Source organism: Tachysurus fulvidraco, chromosome 26 (genome assembly GCF_022655615.1).
Source record: "Tachysurus fulvidraco isolate hzauxx_2018 chromosome 26, HZAU_PFXX_2.0, whole genome shotgun sequence".
Classification (NCBI taxonomy): Eukaryota; Metazoa; Chordata; class Actinopteri; order Siluriformes; family Bagridae; genus Tachysurus; species Tachysurus fulvidraco.
The window spans coordinates 3,557,400-3,576,411 of record NC_062543.1 but is presented as its reverse complement, the minus strand read 5'-3'; the positions used below and the strand labels follow the sequence as shown (position 1 = coordinate 3,576,411).

At 40.6% G+C, this 19,012-nt stretch overlaps 2 protein-coding genes across 3 annotated transcripts; both read right to left on the bottom strand.

Annotated features, from left to right (window-relative positions):
• Positions 1-3,675, bottom strand: dnajc25 (DnaJ (Hsp40) homolog, subfamily C, member 25). The gene is made up of 4 exons (XM_027144578.2): positions 3,313-3,675; positions 2,433-2,585; positions 807-1,277; positions 1-480 (listed from the first exon to the last, which is right to left on the bottom strand). The coding sequence occupies exons 1-4, from the start codon at positions 3,619-3,621 to the stop codon at positions 358-360; spliced, it is 1,056 nt and encodes a 351-aa protein (XP_027000379.2). The 5' UTR covers positions 3,622-3,675; the 3' UTR covers positions 1-357.
• Positions 3,676-5,492: 1,817 nt separating this feature from the next.
• ythdc1 (YTH domain containing 1) lies at positions 5,493-18,076 on the bottom strand. Of its 2 annotated transcripts, XM_027144020.2 has the most exons (17): positions 17,840-18,076; positions 17,362-17,463; positions 15,347-15,624; positions 14,736-15,132; positions 13,434-13,523; positions 12,738-12,791; positions 12,533-12,627; positions 12,310-12,418; positions 12,058-12,175; positions 11,868-11,952; positions 10,573-10,742; positions 7,718-7,797; positions 7,317-7,353; positions 7,169-7,208; positions 6,949-7,014; positions 6,682-6,840; positions 5,493-6,483 (listed from the first exon to the last, which is right to left on the bottom strand). In XM_027144020.2, the coding sequence occupies exons 1-17, from the start codon at positions 17,865-17,867 to the stop codon at positions 6,262-6,264; spliced, it is 2,130 nt and encodes a 709-aa protein (XP_026999821.1). In that variant the 5' UTR covers positions 17,868-18,076; the 3' UTR covers positions 5,493-6,261. The 2 variants fall into 2 exon arrangements, with proteins under 2 accessions (XP_026999821.1, XP_026999829.1); XM_027144028.2 differs by lacking the exon at positions 13,434-13,523.
• Between the last annotated feature and the right edge of the window lie 936 nt (positions 18,077-19,012).

The window sequence follows — 19,012 nt, the reverse complement described above, 5'->3', positions numbered from 1 at the left end:
TCATGTTTAACAGTCACTTTAATATCCTTTTAAAAATATAATATTTCATTTGTTTGGATGCATCAAGAGGCAAAACAGGTTGAAAGGCAGCCTCTCGATATGAGTATAGGCCAAAGCCGACAGCAGCGATATGGATGAGCGCACTGCTCAAATTGCTAACGCAGAGCTGCTACACGCAGTGGAGCCCAGACAGTTGAGCTACAGCAGCTTCTGTTCAGATACAGTCCTCAGGTCTATTCATATCTGTGATGTTCAGCCAAAGTTCTTCACAAAAGTTTGTAGTAAACGTGTGAACAATACACACACACATACACGTAAGATTGTATAATCAGATGCATGTGCCTATATCATGTGCAGTTAATCGTCAATAAAAGTGATGCGACCAGGTCCTTCACTCTTCATCCAGCGTCTGTAACGCTTCCACCGTGGGTCCGTGGCCATCTTCATCTTCATCTCTTCCTCCTGCTCTTCTCTGTAGACCTGCGAATGCAACCGACGGAGGATTCAGTTATCAGACTACTGGAAATAAAAGTTTTATGCATTTCTGCTGCCTAAAAAAAGAAAAAAAAAACTCTTTGTTGTGAATGCGATCGCAGGTGCCAACTTCGTGGAAGTTAAAGGAACCGCTATCAGGACTTAAATGATAATCCTTCACTTTCCCTGAACTTCAAAAAAATTTCCACAGAGTGCAGCTTTCTGGCAGATGGGGTAGTTTACAGAGGGGTGAATGTGAATTATGAATGCTATGGCTAAATCTTGGCACCTCTGTTAGATTTGACTGAAAGAGCACAAACACCTCCACATACCTCATAGTTCTCTTTTATCCACAGCTGACGCACCATAAACGTTTGTCTCAGGTGGTCGTCCAGGCTGTCGAACTGCGCCTGTGACATTTTCATGTTCTTGCGTATGATATAGAGCTTCTCCTCCTCACCGTACTCTTCTCTAAGAATGGTAAAGCGATAAATCCATGTGCAGTACCATGCCACATACAAGCACATGTGGTATGGGAAAAGGACAATCTTAAACAGCAAGATGTCTGAGATGTTGGGCTTCTGGTAGCCTCCTTTAATGTCGATCTTGTTCTTTATGATGTCTCGGATAATCTCTTCTTCTTCTTCACGGATCTCCTCTTTGGAACGCCGGTTCTTGCCTTTCTCTTTGGTGCGGTTTAGCAGGCCTTGCTGCTTGGCCAGCTCGGTTGCCTGGATGCGATACTTGGGGATGGTGGTAAGGTAGTTGATTGCTTCGGTGTAGCTGCTCCACCAGCTGTAATACTGCAGAGAAAATAAATCTCAATTAAGTTGAACACACAGGAATGAGTGCAAAAGTGCGTCCTCTAGGCAAAATTAAGACAAGATTAAGAATTGAATTTTCATCGACACATTCATTGTTAGCGTGAACGGAAATGATCAAAGGATGTACATCGTGCGTTCGTGAATCCTCGATGCTGATTGGCTGATCATTTTCTATTTAAGCAGCTCTGACAGTAGTTCCGGTTGTAATCCAAACTATTTATATATATTATGTGCTTATTTTGATTTACATTTACAGCATTTGGCAGACACTTTTTGTTTGATTTCATTTCTGTACTTAACAGCACAAACACAAAGTTCAAGAAATAAACTTGTCCTTGCATATGTCTGATTTTCTTAGATATAGCATCACTATGCCATCTATTGCCCTGAAGCAGTATTGCACCTAGTCTCAAAAATAAGTCACATGAATTCTTAAAAAAATGTGAATTATTTATATAGCTAAAAATCTCTAGATCACTTAAAGGTGCGGTGCCCGATGTTTGAAAGCCAATGTTGACATTTGAAAATCACCAACACAAACACACCCCTAACCCAAATGGGTGTCACCCCTGTTTTGATAGCTCCGCCCCACACATACATACGTAACCCTGGCAACTATTATGGCGGAACCTGTTGGGGCAGCTGGCCGAGGGGATATTTTTTTCATCAATGAATGAACTCAATGAGTAATACTATGGTAATGCAAATGTGTTTTTGTAGTACTGTGTGTTGTACCGTGAAAGGTTTAGCTCCGTTTTACGTATAAGACGACGTTCAACACCTAGACCCCGAAGCAGAGGTAACGGCAGGTATCCGACATGTTGATGTTTTAATCGCTTTCGGGCTAATGTCAGACATGCGCACTGAACACTCTCTCCGCCCATATTGACAAGACACGCCCCTTTCTGAAAACGTTTGTTTTGTTAGTCGCCCCGACTCAGTTTTCTGAAGCATTTTTAAAACATTGTGCACCCCACCTTTAACACCAGATACCAAAAACGAAATGCTTGCTGTTTTTACTTAGTTGTGTGTTTTTCCAATTTTTTTGTTCTCAGTGAGTTTTCCAAGGCAGGTGGACTGATATATGAGCTTTACAGGCTCGGCTGGAAAACGACAAAAATTTTCATCACCTACCTGAAAAACGGAGATTGCGCACACAGTGACTAGAATGACTATCCTAATGTCCACTTTGGGTGCCATTCGTCTCCTGTAGTAGGTGTAATAGTGGCTGTAGTATTGCTCCGGGTGATCCAGCATGTAGTCATAATCCCTGCGTGATTCTTCATCCTGTAAGACATAATCACATGTGTGAAATGAGCCATGATTCAGATCAGTCTGAATACCACCTGATTTGCTCATTAATATAAACCATATTTTAAATCAATTTAGTGTTCTTTTAAATGTCATTATATATATATATATATATATATATATATATATATATATATATATATATATATATATATTATATATATATATATGTAAATAGTGTGTGTGTGTGTGTGTGTGTGTGTTCATTTGTTAATCATTTGCATTTAGTGGGAAAATACAGTCTAAATCAATATTTTATATATTAAAAAAAAAACTTAATTTTGTAATGCTTTTCTTGAAACTAGTAATAACATCATGAACATCGCAGTATTTGCATACTACAACATGATTGGTGTCCCCAAAATTAACGACTCCTTTATATTTGCATACTATAGCATGATTGGTGTCCCCTAAATTAATACCTCCTTTACATTTGCATACTACAACATGATTAGTTTTCCCTAAATTAATACCGCATTCACATTTGCATACAACAACATGATTGGTGTCCCCTAAATTAATACCGCCTTTACATTTGCATACTACAACATGATTGGTGTCCCCTAAATTAATCCCTCCTTATATTTGCATACTACAACATGATTGGTGTTCCCTAAATTAATACCGCCTTTATATTTGTATACTACAACATGATTGGTGTTATGTTAATCTAACACAATAGCTCTGTCGTATTGTGTGTCACCTTTAAAGTTTCATAAGCCGTAGCGATGAGCAGGAACTTCTGGTGCGCGCTGTCCGCGGTCTCTCCGGCCAGTGCGGGGTCTCCAGACCGGAAGCGGTCCGGATGGTATTTCCGGGCCAGCTGACGGTACGCGCGTCCGATCTCTGCTTTAGACGCGTCTCTGCTGACCCCCAGCACATCATAACAGATCTGCGTACCGCAGTAAAGTCCTTCAATCAGTGCTAAAGCCGACGGGATGCAAAGTGCCGAAATAAAAATAATAACAGCCCATAAACCGAGCCGCAGCGAACACGCTATGGGAGCCGCCATGTCAGCGTTCCTAACGTGTCGCGCGCTAAAAAGACGTGGCGCGCGCCCTCGTAAGGGGTGATGGGAAACGTAGTCACGGCGACATTGTAGTTTTTGTTTGGACTACAATTTTGTTCTTATATAAAACATTTTATACATGTACCTTTTTTTTTTACGTCCACGAATAGTTTAGGACAAATGGTGCAAATATACACTACAAAACTAAATTATATATATTTATTGATTTTATTTTATTTATAATTCCGTTTTGCTAAGGTAACGCTAACCCTTTCGGTTAGGGAAGTTGCGTCATGACGTTCTGAAAGCGTTGCATTGTGGGTAACAAAGTCAGTACTAATCCTTTTGGGGGACTTTATAACAGACTCCTTTTGTTACAGAGAAACAACAAAGTAAATAAATTGTCTGAGGTTTTAGTTACAGGAAGTGAACAAACTTTGTAAAGGTCACTATCAGGTTTAATATTTATACATTTTTGTATAAAACTGACATTCATTGTAAAGACATCACATTTACACCAAAATTTTTATTATTATTATTATTATTGGTATTATTATTAGTATTACAATTATTATTAGGGGTCAAGCCCACTTGATTAGACAACTATTGTTATCGTAAGTGGTCTTATTATTCTTCCTCCTTTGGCAGCCCATAGAACCGTACGTAGAAAAGTTATGAAATGTGGCACACATGTAGAGGCCAGTCTTATAAGTTACTATAGCAACTTTGGTGTGTCTAGCTCAAACCCTCTAAACACCAGCCCAAAACAAATTGGGGGCAGTTTGGCACACAATATGTATTGGGTGCGAATATCAGAACCAGAATCGCAAGTATTGGGTGCTAATATCAGACTCAGAATCAGAACCACAGTGACACACACACATTTCGAAACGTTTCGTGACAGCGCCACCTAGTGGTCACGAGATTTTCACGTTAAGTGCAGTATTTTTACGAATGCAATGCCATATCGCTACGAAACTTGGTATGGTTCATCAGCGACATATTCTGAGCGCATCTGACCCCGGAATCGCTGCTTGCAGCTATATTTATCATTACTATAATTGTTATTCTTATTATTACTATTATGTTTATATCAGAATAGTAACAATGAGATGATTTAATGAATGTTCTCCCACGATCATGCACGGCTCCCGAGAGCTTTAAATAATGTTAAAGATTATAATAATAAAGGTTAACAGAACGTTGCTGCAAGGTTATATGATACCATAACAAACAAACCATAACACAACAAATTTCGAATGCTATATTTCCATGAAGAAATCTTTCCTGAAAAGTAAGCAGTAAACAAACCGTTGCTACCGTTCAGGAAAGATTTCTTCATGGAAATCTCTCATTCAAAATTTGTCGTGTGTTATGGTTCGCTTGTTATGGTATCATATAACCTTCCAGCAACGTTCTGTTAAATATATTTTCCGAAGGAACTTAAAATAAACTTTCCCAGGACTTTCTGCAAAACAATAATCTTTAGCTCGGATTAACGGTCACTCACACCGGGCACTTTCACGTGTCAGTTGCTGAGTTTCCAGTTATACGCATGACCCCGATAACTAAAGTGTTGATAAGGACAGTGATTTGTGTGATTAGGTCACAATCTGCTCCCCAAATACGTTACTGAACAGAAAAAGCCACGTTTTCGACCACAAAGAAATAAATTCCATAAATATGCAAATTGTGCAAAACCCCCCCCCCCCCCCCCAACACTATACTTTGGATCATGATAGGCTCTTAAATATTATGATGTAATAAAACTGTAGTTTCTCATTTGATCCCAAATCGTAAGTACATTTTGTCTGTATGTTTAGACTTCGTTTTGAGTAAATGTTCTGTAAACACACAAAAAATAGGCTTTGAAATACAAACAACACAGTGTTTTCTTTTTAATTATACAAAAGATATCAGTAAAAGATACAACTTTCCTGACAAAAACATCTAGCATGTTGCTGTACAGACCTTCATTTCAGGGAATTTACAGAATACAACAGTGATTAAACAGAAAAAGGTGATATTGCTTCTTTTTTTTTCACCCACGTAATCAAAACAGAACATTTGGAAAGTAAAGCCATATAAAGGAACGTGCTGCAGCATGTTGTACTGCTTTAACAGTCCATTCAGATATTATGTACAATAACGGATATCACAGACAAGTGTGCGTTACCTTAAACCTCACAGCAGAGACATTTACAGAGCTGATTAGCGGTGAAGGATGGAGGCAAAGAAAATTTGTCCTAAACTGTAACACAATACCGAATGTATGAGAAAATCGTGCCCTCTCGATGCTCAACGTTTAAAAGAAGAAAAAAAAAGATTTTTGGTTTTCACAGTAGAAAACACTGCATGCATTATACAATCTCCTGTAAAACAATGTACACGTTTAAAAATAATACTCTGAAAGGAAGAGTGGTGTTTTTTCTCTGAATTACACTTCAGTATTATACATACGTACTTATCTACAAAAAAAAAAAAAAAAAAAAAAAAAAAAATTACTAACTGTTATGTTTCCCAGAAAGATATTAAAAGGGATTTTCAACAGAGAAATCAATAATGAGCTACTTAGCAAAACTTTGTGTGTGACCAAAAAAGTGACGACAAGAAGAAAAAAAGGAAGCTGTAGAGAATCTTCTCTTATCTGCGATAGCGCCCTCTTTCTTTCTCCCTGTCACGGTCTCTGATGCGGTCTCTGTCCCGGTCACGTTCGCGTCCTCGCTCTCGCTCCCGCTCTCGGCGTGCGTCCCGCGGCCGCTCGCGCTCTCTCTGCCGCTCGCGCTCTCTCGGCCGGCTCCTGCGGCCGCTCACCACCGCCTGGGTGCGTCTCAGGAAGTCGTCTACACGCATATCGTAATCGTGCTGCGAGACACATGAGCGAATATTAAAAGTGAATTACTTTATAAATGGATATTTTTAAAAATCTATGTGATGTAAGTAGAAATTCTGGAGTATTTGTTGCTCCCCGACTGTCACAATACAACTAAAGCCCTGTTGAATTGCAGTTTAAGTGGAGATGAAATGGCTTCTACTGCACAACCGGCTCAAGTGATGCCTTACCAGACTGGAGGAGAAAGAACGAACAACCCTCTTCTCCCTGAAGCGGGCATCGTGGGGCATGGGGTGGTGACCAGAGTATGGTGGGTGGGTCTGGGGTGGCGGAGGATGGTGTTGGTAATACGGATGGTGAGGAGGCTGATCCATACCAGGATATGGCGCCTTCCGTAAAACAGAAATACGGTAATTTCAGAATAAATAAAGGAGTGTTTCATAAAGAGATGTTTAAATTAGTACAAAGCTTAAAATGACGCTGTTTTGAGTACTGACCATCCCTTGCCATGGAGGTGGGGGTCCGATGGTGTGATGGAACTCTCGCATGTAATCGTTGTAAGACTGCAGACGACAGTCACCAGTAAACAAAGACTAAAAATATCTAACGTGCAATGTATTTACACATTTTACTCCTGATAACCACGTCGTGGCGCTTCATCGGAGCGTTCGCCACGGATTTAAAACTTTCGTTTAAAAGAAGCAGTTTATAACTCACGCCGTTGAGGAACACATCTCTCCTTACTCCAGAAAAGCGTCTGCAGGGAAAAAAAAGAAAAGAAAAAAAACGGAAATGTTTGAGGTTCAAAAGTCAAGAAAAATCCCAAGTAAAGATAATGGATGTGGGGGAGAGCGAGGGCAGCTACCTGTCCACTGGTTGGTTGCGTGGGTCTTGCATAAAACCTGAACAGCCAGCAAACAGACGTTTGGCCAACGGTAAGAGAATTAGAATGGAAGGTTAAAATAAATAAATAAAATAATGGAAGCAAAACGTGTGAAACAAAATGAGACAAAATGCCCACAAAACATTGTGCATATGTATATGAACGTTAATAATACAATATGCTCATTACTTTAGGACTTATTACGATGACAGCACGCAAACTTTATACGTAAACATTCAATGATGCGTCACACACTCACTCACACACACACACACACACTCACACACACACTCACACACACACACACACACGTCTGCAAAAAACAGAAGCAATAAGTGTTGTTATTGATCCTGTGCTCTGGACGAACAGTGAGAGATATTGACCTGGTCTCTGGGGGAACTCGGGAGGATAGTCAATCCTGGGTCGCTTCCTGTTGTGCATGTCATATTCCTCTGGACGACGCCTACATGAATCAGGCAGGTTAGTGTAAAATCACGGGTATAAAACCTACATCATATTAAAAAAAAACGTCTGTTTACATCAAGCTCGTCCGTTCCGTTCTCGCTCACTATTGAATACACATGGTGTAGAGGGAGACTTCACAACTTTTCAACATGAAGTTCATCTGTGTCACGTCGATTCGAAAAGGACTTTGTTTGGCATTTGCTTTTAAAGAAAGTACAGCATCTGTATTGTGACATCTGACATCATGAACTAGGTGCTGAAAAGATTGTGAAAGTAGCCCGGAATGATGAGCTCCTTACTTCTGCACAGAATATTTTAACGCTGTGATGCCATTTCCAGACACTTTTACTCGCTGGGTCGATTTTGAGCAACATGCCTACCAAAGCTACATTATACAGATTTACTAATTAAAGCATGCAAAGGAAAATTTCTGAACCTGGCTTTCTAGACAGCGGACGTTATATCTGCAGTCTAATCGGTTTCCCCGCTTTCATGAATACAAAAAGGCCTAGAAGAAATCATAAAAACCGCGCTCCGTAGTACGCCAAAACACTCCTTAGATAAACATGTCTAAAACCAAACGTAGAAATGTCCCAAATCGGTGAAGTGGATAATCAGGGCAAACTCTCCACCATGTTCTTGCAGGGTTCATGATATAAAATATAAACAGCTTTATAGTCTGGCCTCATGTGATAGATTAATGAATACACCTAGGTCTGTCAGAGCGACTAATCACACAGACAGGCAAAAATACAGCATGCCTCTTTCTGTTTTGTGCACCAGAAGGCGTTCCACTGACATAAATATGCCTTAAAACATCATCAGACTTGTAGAATAAACACCTCCAGACAAAATAATGATTAGAAAATGTCAGAGTTTTGCCACTGTGGTTATATCTAGATCTATATAAAAACATTTGTTATTGCAACCTGTTTCGCAGTGAATCCGGTCCAGTAAACGAGTGTTTTTTGTGTCTGAAGCTCTCACCACAGAATATGATCATGTTTTAGGCATAAATGTCAGTTTGTGATTACAACAGGTCACGTCAGACACGTGTTAAGTTAGAGTTAGTGTAATAATGAACGTGTATAAACGTGCTGTCCGGCGCACTTTCCGACTTTACCTAATAATTACTCTAGAAAATGACTTTCTGGCTCCTAAAAGCCACCCAAAACGTCAGACCCAGAATAACCAATAAAGTAAAGCAAAAAAAGGAAAAGAATTCTGTTTGAAAGTGTGACATACCGCTTTCTTGTAGTTTTGTGACTGTTAACGCTGGCAAATATTTATGATAGCAAAAGTTCATATAACAGTCCAGCTTACTCTTTAGCCGTATACGGCCTGGTAAACACATTTTACTTGATCGGACTGGTAAGGCAGAAGAAGGGGTGCAATAAGGTGTGATGCAGTCCATATAAAATCAAACAAAAATAGGATAAAACAGGAGCTCCAGCCACTTGAAATAACCCCCATGTTGAACCCCCTCCCAAGTGCTTCTCTTTGTGGTACGCAGTCCATGGAAGCCTCAGTGGAACCTGAGTGAAAGGGAGGGGGAGATGAGGAGGAGACAGGGGTGTGCTGCTGCCCTACACCAGCTCAGTCCGTCAGGGTTGATTTGAACATGACAGCCTACCTACCACCAGCTGGGAGACAGGGAGGAGTATTCTTAAAGGGATCAGGAAAAAGGGGAGGGATTTTTTTTTTGCCATGATAAACATCCACAGTCCTTGAGTAAGGGTTGGGGTTTAGTGGATCAGAGGCTGAAAACCATCAAACTTCCTTTACACAGGTAGGTTTTTTGTGTGTTTGTTCAGTCCTTTTTTGGGGGGCTGTTTGTTTTTCTGTGTTTGGAGTTGAGTAAATATGAGCTCATTTCAGGCACATTTTGAAAGTTCATACACAGCAATGCTATAAAAAGGGACAGTCCCTGGCATCATTTCAGTCCATTGGCATTGCATGATGTAGCGACAGAACTGGCCTATCTCTCCCCGGGAACTTGCTAGTAGAACACGCTCAGCTTGCCTCATTCCCTGGCTCTCTCTGTTTCTCGCTCTCTTTCCTTCTCTCACTCCTTTCTGCTACGCTCTGCACACGCATCTATCAATATTCAAAAGAACGCCCGTCCGAGCTGTTTTTGGACACGACTGGAAAAACCATTGAAAGAGTCCCAAAATATTCTCTTCTTGAAAGAATTTTTCTCTTTTTTTTTTTTTCGTTTTAAACGATCAACGCTCTCTGCCTCTCATACGGATGCGCCATCTTCTGCTTATACATTACGGCTCCTTTAAATAGTCCCATTTATGACTGGGGCTATCCTTCATGGAATTTCCTGAAAGAAAAGGCTTTTGGGGAAAAAAAAATTTAAACACATCTACAAAAGAGAATGCACCTTATTGCTACCGCTACAGAAAATGTTAACTGAACTACGGTCAGTTTGAAGTGAATAAGGAGTTACATTGGGATGTTTAACAAATTACCGTACATTCATTCATTTAAAAAAAAAAAGAAGAATGGAAAAAAAAAAGGGATCATTTTACGCTTTTAACTGTTACGCTTCTTTTAAAAGGACATATCAGCAGGTACATTAAACAGCAACAACAAAACACAGCCAGCCGCTGGACGTGAAGGCTCCGGTGAGCTCTGGCCGGCTCGTTTTGAGGCTCTTCTCTGAGGAATCGAGGATGCCGAGCAGGAAGAAGGAAACAACAACACGCTCCCTTCGGCCCGTCATGTGACACATGTGCGCACTAGCAGTCCAAAGAACATTTCTAACCTTCCCAGGTCTCGTGGGGCGGGCTCTCTGTGCGGGGGACGGCCCCGGGAACGAGGCTCCGAGTGCGTCCTCCTCTTGTGGCGCATTTTGTGAATAACCTGATACAAGTCAATGCTCTCGTCCGGAGGGAAGAGCAGGCACAGCTGCAGGCCACAGTTCGTCTCAATCTCCTGCATCCGTAAAACAAGATGGAAATGAAGAATTTTAAAAAACACGGTCATGCAAAAATCATTACTGTAAAAATAAAAGAGCCACCTTTTACATACGGACTACAATGATAACATTTGCTGTGCACAGACGTTATACATAAAACTGATTAAAAAGCCTGTATAAATACCTGCAGACAAATATTCATAATCTAAATCTACATTTCTTTTTTCCAGTTAAGAAAAAAAGATGTAATAGAATAATACGTATGAAATCTAAACAAAAATAAACAATTATTTTTTAGATACGTTTAAAAAACAAAAACTAAAAATAAACAAAAAACAAAAACGTGTAACCAATGAGCAGAAAGGGGCGTGTCTTGTCAATATGTGACATTATGGTGACATTAGCAGAAAGCGGTTTTAACATTTACACGGTGGATAAAAACAATGAAAGAAAGCGCAGAAAGACTTACGATAAGGCAAGAAGTAGGACGTGTTAATATAGGATCAGCTTTCCAGCGCTGGAGAGAACTGAAGGAGCAGGAAGTTGGCCACATATTCACAGGTTGGAGTTTCCCCGAGTCAATAACTCCTGAGCTAAACGCTGTTACTACACAAATAACACCTCTTTTCTATCGTAGTAATGTAGAGAGGCAGCTACAATGCGTTTTGTGTAGTAACAGCTTTTAGCTGAGGAGTTATCGACTCGGGAAACTCCAATCTGTGAATATGTGGCCGACTTTACTTAAGACGCCGAGGCGCTTTTTTCCTTCTCGACAGGTGAGTAACGTTGGTTTTGCTTTGTTACACAGAACTAATATATGCCTTTGTCCTTTACATGATTATGCTTGTGTGTCATTTTTGCTTGTTTGTTTATCTGCAATCATATTGTTCTTTCCTTCAGCTATGATAAAGACACATTTCTTTCCATTAGTTGCCTGGGTTACGTATGTATGTGTGGGCGGAGCTATCAATACAGGGGTGGGACCCGTTTGGGTTAGGAATGTGTTTGTTTTGGTGATTTTATATGTCAACATTGGCTTTCAAACAACAGAGACCCTGTCTTTAATACTATAAATAGGAAGCATGTTTATTTTAAAACCACCATTAAGGGATCAGAGAGAGGCAGAGATGTAGAGGACTGACCTGCCCGTCACGTCCGATCTTCACAGGCTTGTGCTCGTTCCACGAGTTGGTAAGGTGTGCTGACTTCGTAAAAGGTAACTCCCGCCTGAAACGTGCATGAACAAGAAGGTTGAACACTCGCATTGAGACTGGAAAAGAGAAATAGTTTATATCCTACATGAAGGGGTGTATGTATAAAAGTCAAAGCTACCTGCATATCCAGTCGATTTTAAAGACTCCTCCAAGCATCTTGGCATTCATGCCTGCAGGCAGCACCCAGTGGATGGGAGAACCTCCGTGATGAGACTCGGACGAGAGTCGAGCAAAACCTGAAGAGAACCGGAGCAGAGTGACAAAATTTTGAAATCAATCTCGAGTATGTAATGTTACCTGTTGTATTTACTGAAATAGAATATTCAGAAAAAATAAAAAAAAAATGTTCATTTATCCTTTAAAATCTCACCTTGAAATTTGCCGCTCTCCCTGACAGAGAAGACGAGGATGACGCTTTTAGCCGAGCGGAACGCTGCGTTCAACTTCCTTTCGTTCACGGGCAGGGTCGACCACACCCCCTGGAGGTGGAGCGAACGACATGCTGTTCGTTTATTTCTCTTTATTTACTGATGTAATCTCGTCTCTTTACAGATATAAGGCTATATGACCACAAAACGTCACAAAATACACACCTTAGCCTTGGCGAGAGAAACATTCTCATGGTTGTTGCTCTTAATCAGGAAGTACCTGGCCTCCCTCAGGATGTACTTCAGCTTGCTGGTTTGATCTGTTAATGACGATGGAGAAAAAAAAAAAAAAAAAAGACCTTGAGGACACAAAGCTTTTTCGACCATGTCTGCAGCTTTCTTTCAAGTGTTCCTTGTGGGGATTTCTTACCTTTTCTCACAGCACGAACGGACGATGACAGCTTTTCGTGCTTCTTTTCAGACCCTGAAGGCAGCAAACACTAAGAGTTAATGTCCTGCTATAACAGAAATACAATGGCTACAGAAAATGTAGGCTGACTACCAAGAGCCAGAATGGCAATGAACTTGGCGTGCGGAGCCTTTCAGCTGATTCGGTAAACTAAACCTGAATGCATTCTTTATTTTTCTTGCATACAATCTTGTCCAACATAAAATTATGGAGCAAAAAGTGACAGTAAATCATTGCTTAAAACACACAGCATTAAGTTTTGTTGTTGGAAATTGACACTATACCAGGTGGATCATAACAGATGCGTGTTGACGTGATTGTATTCATTCTGCTCTCTAATCTGACCTGCTCTGCCAATGAATGACAAGGGACCTACACTTCAGATAAAAAGAATAAACAGAACAAAACCTTCACGTGTCTATAATGACAGACTCTCGTTCTCGTACGTGACGATCTTTGTTTCTTCACCGGATGTTGTTTAATCAATCATTCCATGCTCTGAACCTACACTGTTACCCAGGCAGTAGCAGGTCAGCTTACACTGTTAATCGGTCAAAATCAGACAAAAGACTTTCACCTGTTCCATAACTGATAATTAGTTAATTAGTGCATGAGCTTAAATATGCAAAACTAAATTATTGGGGATTATTTTAATACCTGTGCACGATTCTGAAGCTGAGCTTCCACTTCTATCAAAAACGATTGGTGATATCCCTCTAGCGTGCTTCTTCTCTGTTCTTTCCTTATCTAAATAGTAAATGGGAGAACAAGCCCCTTCTGTTAGAGTGTATATGTTCAAGGATATAAAAGTCTTCTCTAAATGACTTGGGCTTCACCATCTTAGGGCCTTTTTATACCCGGTCACTTCATGTGTTTTCTCTGATCCGATAGTTATCTGATTTGTTAAAACTGTTCCATTTACATCAGGCCACATAAATGCGTCTCGGCGAATCGGATATCGATCCGATCTTTCTACTCCCGCTCAAAATGCAAATATATTTGACCTCATTTCTGGGGTAATTGAAATGGAACATGCTTTGATGTATGCGGTTTTCAGAACGCGATCAAAAAGACAAAAAACCTCGTTATGACGGTTATGCTACAAAAAAAAAACAAAAAAAAAAAAACAGCATTTACTGTTTGCTGCATTTTTGCTGGAGGCAGCAGTGCGTTTTAAGACCCGACGAGACACCTGGGTGAAAGATCACCTGCGAGTGACGTACTTCCGTTTGGGAGGAGTATAGCGCTGACGTATGTGGCTTGAACAACCACATTCATTTACACCTGTCCAGTTTCATCTGAAACGCGTCCCAGATCACCTCCTGAAGGGGTTTGAGCGATCGGATTTATATCTGTCTCGAAAACGTTACGGAGGGCATTTAGACCTGGTGTTTTTACGACTGGATAGCTATCTGTTCACAGAAAACGCAGGAAGTGACCAGGTGTAAAAAGCCCCTAAATTTCTAAATTTGCACTTTGTGAACACATCCAAGTAGCAGCATGTTGTGAAAACTGCTGACAACACGTGATTGCTTACTAAATTTACATTTAAAACATGACAGTGAGATTCTGCTGTTGAGTTCAGCCTTACAAAGTCCTCTGCTTAAAAGGCTCAACAAAGGCATGAATTAATGTCCAGTGGATACTTAAGAGTGAATAGTATTGGCACAGTCCATTCTGAAGCACTTAATCCCATACATGGGGCAACTAAAAACATGGGGCTTTTTTTTTAAGCCTACCAATTAGTTCTGCAATATATGTAGGTATAAAAGTAAGTCGATGTTCATTGGAACTGTGTATTAGGAGATATTTACAACTAGAAACCTGTTGCTGCAATTGTGACACCCTACAGAATGGCTCCATTTTGGAAGAATCGGTCACTCCCACTGCATTACCTGATGTTTGGCAGAATCTGGGATCAAGCTTAGCACTAGGACTAGAACACATGATGTGGCTCACCAGAAGCCTCAGAGCCTGAGGCAGAGTGCACTGACTCGCCCTCTGAGAAGGACACGGATTCTGACTGCGAATCACTGGCTTCGCTGCGTGTGTCGTAGTCATTCTGCTCGTTCCCCTCCTGCTGGTCACCGTCCTCCAGCTCGTAGTCTTCGTCCTCCTCTTCTCCATCTTCTCCCTCAACATCCTCTTCATCTTCATCTGGGCCCTTCTCTCCATCCTCATCATCATCCTCCATCACCTCCTCTTCCTCACCGTCAGAACGGTTGCCTTCAGAGGAACCTGCGGAACTGCCCGTCTCATGCTCCGATGCATACTCGTCCGACCGCCCCTCTTCTTCATCTTCTTTCGAGGAATGACTCACCCGGCCCACACTCTCCTCACTCGTCCTCCTCAGTTTCTAAAAGCACAGATATGTATTATTGTGTGAAAAAAAATTTGTTTAAAAAAAAATAAATAAATGTTTACATTTCTGCTGCACATTAAGCTAACAAGTCAGTACATCACACATAACAGGAACTACCCTGAGTGGTGAAGAAAATCTTCTCATGTTGAGATCTAAATGACTAGCTTCTTTTTTTTTTTTTTAGTATCTGGCCAAATTGCCCACACACCTCATTCAACTCTGGGATCAGTGGTTTGATCCTCCTCTGGTGGTCTCTGCTGTGCCCTTTAGACAACTCAGGCCTGGAAGCTCTTCCTCTGCCAGAATGGTTCTTCCTTTCTTCATAGAAGTCATCAGGATGGTGTCTACCCCTCAGGCTGGTCATCTTTTTCCCAATGGATCTGCTAGACAGTACTGACCTTTTAACCGGCTGCCTGGTGGAGTGGCCAGAGGACCTTAGTCTCTTTGCATCGTGGCTTTCTCCATGTTCGTTCTTTCGCTTGGAACCTTACAGATAAAAAAAAATAATAATCAACCACCTTCATTTTAAATTAATTGTCTAGCTGTTTAAGGGTCTATGTTTGTTGGCAGATTACGGTTTTGTTTTTTTCTCCATTGCTTGTGTCTAATAAAATAGTAAATATTTGTCAACTTCCATCCCTCTGGACTACATCACACTACAGCAACCTCTGATTCTCAGTGCAGGAGACATGACTGCACTTCGCAGTCTTTGCCTATTGTGACCACGTTCATTTTTTCGGTCTACTGCTACTCCTAGCAATATCACAGCACAACACTGCTTTATAAATGCCTCTATATTTGATTAATCAGCACTTCAACCACTCTCTCCTTCAGCTTATAATGTCATTGCTGATACGAACAACATAAGAGATTTTATAGAAAGCCATTAAGAGTTTCTTTTTGGTTTTTGGCATACAACATATGGCCAAATATATCTGGACCTGACCATCACACCGATATTAGTTTTTTTCCCCACAAACAGTTATTTAAAATGAAACAACACCCGACACGGCCCATCGTGATAGTGCTCCTGTGAGCAAAGCACACTCCTTGAAGACCCTGTCTGTAATTCTCAGTGTGAAAAACATATAGCCCCTTTTCCATCGAGACTGTTTGAGTGCTGGTTCGAAGCCTGAGAATAATTTAGAACCAGTTCTTCCTTTTGACAGCCAAAGCACCGGCTCTGAACCAGGAAAAGTGGTTCTTAAGTAGCACCAAAACATTGCTGGTCTAGACTTAAGAACCGCTTGTGTCAGGAGCTGAGGGCGGGGCTACTCTTAATGCCTTTGATAATGTACCTTAAGTATACTAATGTTTAATACACTTTCACTTTACCGAAATATGATCAATTATCATCACATTATAGGTGGTAGCTACATGCATTAACAGTAAAGCAACATCCGCCGTTGTTTGCTGCTGCTGCACTAAAGTTGCTGGGAAACGTGAAAGTGATGTGACATACGGCTAAGTACGGTGACCCATACTCAGAATTTGTTCTCTGCATGTGACCCATCCAGAGTGCACACACACAGCAGTGAACACACACCCGGAGCAGTGGGCAGCCATTTATGCTGCGGCGCCCGGGGAGCAGTTGGAGGGGGTTCGGTGCCTTGCTCAAGGGCACCTCAGTCGTGGCCAGCCCAAGACTCGAACCCACAACCTTAGAATTACGAGTCAGACTCTCTAACCATTAGGCCACGACTTGCCGGTTTTCTCATATCCCATGGTTATGGGGTCACAGCGCAGTGTCAAGCCATAGGCCCCTGGAGCAGGTGAGTTTAAGGACTCAAGGACCCAACGTTGATGCTCAGCAGCTTGTGGACTCGAACCCCGACCTTCCGATCAAGATCCCATCGCCTTAACCGCTGGATCATCACGTCCTCACACATGACGTCAGACTTGGCTCTGTGTTGGCTCTCTAGCCGATGGAAAGGAAAACCGGTTCTTATACCGGTTGCCTGATGTTACTACTGCTGTTGTGGCTGAATGATCACAAATCCCCACAGCCGCACTCCACAACCTAGTGGAAAGTGTGGGTGTTTGTGTGTTTTTCAGATGACTGACAAATAGAAACATTGGCATCATGGATAAGGTTCTCAGCAACTGCTTATAAAGAAGTCAAATCCAAGCATGATGAGTCCTTGTGCAAAACGCTTACATCTCAGCTGTATTCTGTCTCAAATGTAAAATCGTCTTGGATATTTAAAAAAAAAAAAAAAAAACCTTTCTTTTCGTTCAGGTCGTGTTCACTTTCAGGGTTGTACAATTCGTCGTCTTGGTCAGGAGCATCAGTCAATATATCCTCCAGAACATTAAGCTCTCCATCTAGAAAGTATTTAATAGATAAAATAAAATAAATGGTTTGCAATTAACATAACATGCACCGAATTACTGACGTAGGAACGCGAGCTAAATGCTAGTTAGCGCTAGTACAAAATAGCTAACATGCTATGCTAACATGCTAACTAAGCTACATTGGTAAAATAATCGAACAATTCGATTACTATTATTGATTATAATGACCAGAACATAGCATAACATAACATATGGGTGGTTTACGTGGTCTTCATAAAGACTAATAAAGGTTAATAGAGCTATGAAAACCATGTTGCATGAAATCCATGGCGAGTAGACAAAGGTGTTAGCTAACTGCTAACATGCTAATAATAGCTAGCAGAAGTAGCTAACTGAATTACTGTACCTTTGTCGTCTCGCCTGTCGACGGCCATCTTCGGCAGTCTTTCTCTCTCTTTTAAAATGAGACTTTCGGCCGTCTCGTTTGGTTTCCTCTTCAGTGCCCGATATAATTTAAACAGACGAGCCGTTAGCTACATTTAACAAAAAAATGAAATTCGGTTCAATGTTATTGTTCGTGTCCGATCCCTCGTCTAAAATGGCTGAACACTTCCTCTAGGTCTGCACCGACGCTGCGCAAAAGGTTGCCAGATTGGCCCTAAGGGTTGCCAGATTCTCTAAATTAACTGTCTTCTTTACATGTTAAATCATCTCTAATTGCTTTATTGACCTCAAACAATTATGCATACGCAAATAGATAAATAAGCAGGTCAAAAAATTCATAAACAAATAAATAAATGAAAATACAAATATTAAAACAAATCAGGATGTTGGGTTTTTTCTCCTTCAGACATAAGAGTATCAGGTGAAACATAGCAACCTTCTATTTTTTCCAAAACGTTTATTATACCAAAATGATATTACATAGCTTATTACATTGGTATAATGTTATAATAATAATAAAAATGTATTGTTTTTTTGCACACTTTTTGCTCTTTGCACATGCTGTCTCACATTTCAGTCATGTGCTGTTTTGCACACAATCTTTTACAATATCTCAGGGACCTGCTGCTATAACACTGTGTTCATTCTAGTATTTCTGCACACGCAAGATTGTTGAACATACAGTATTCACACTGATCGGCGCTGTTTCTATTGCTGTTGTTGTTTCTTTTATATATTGTCCTTTTTTGTATTGTTTTGTAATTTTTTGTCTGCACTGTCTTTTGTTCTGCACTATCTGGTCTGTCTTGTCCTGCACTGTTTGCATCAGGTTGCACAGTTGCACTTTATGTATCTAGGACTAACTTACTTAGCTCTGTCTTTGTTTTTATGTAGCTCCATGATCCTTTAGAAATGTTGTCTCATTTCACTGTGTACTGCAACAGCTATATATGGTTGAAAGGACAATAAAAGCTTCTTGATTTGACTTGATGTGAATTACTAGCTAACTATATAAACATCTGAGTGAAAACTTTAATCGAAAAGATAAGATTTGGTTGAATACTTAATAATTATCTGTTATCTGGTAACATACTGTATGTATGAAGGACTGAAACAGACAGCAGATATTTCACTG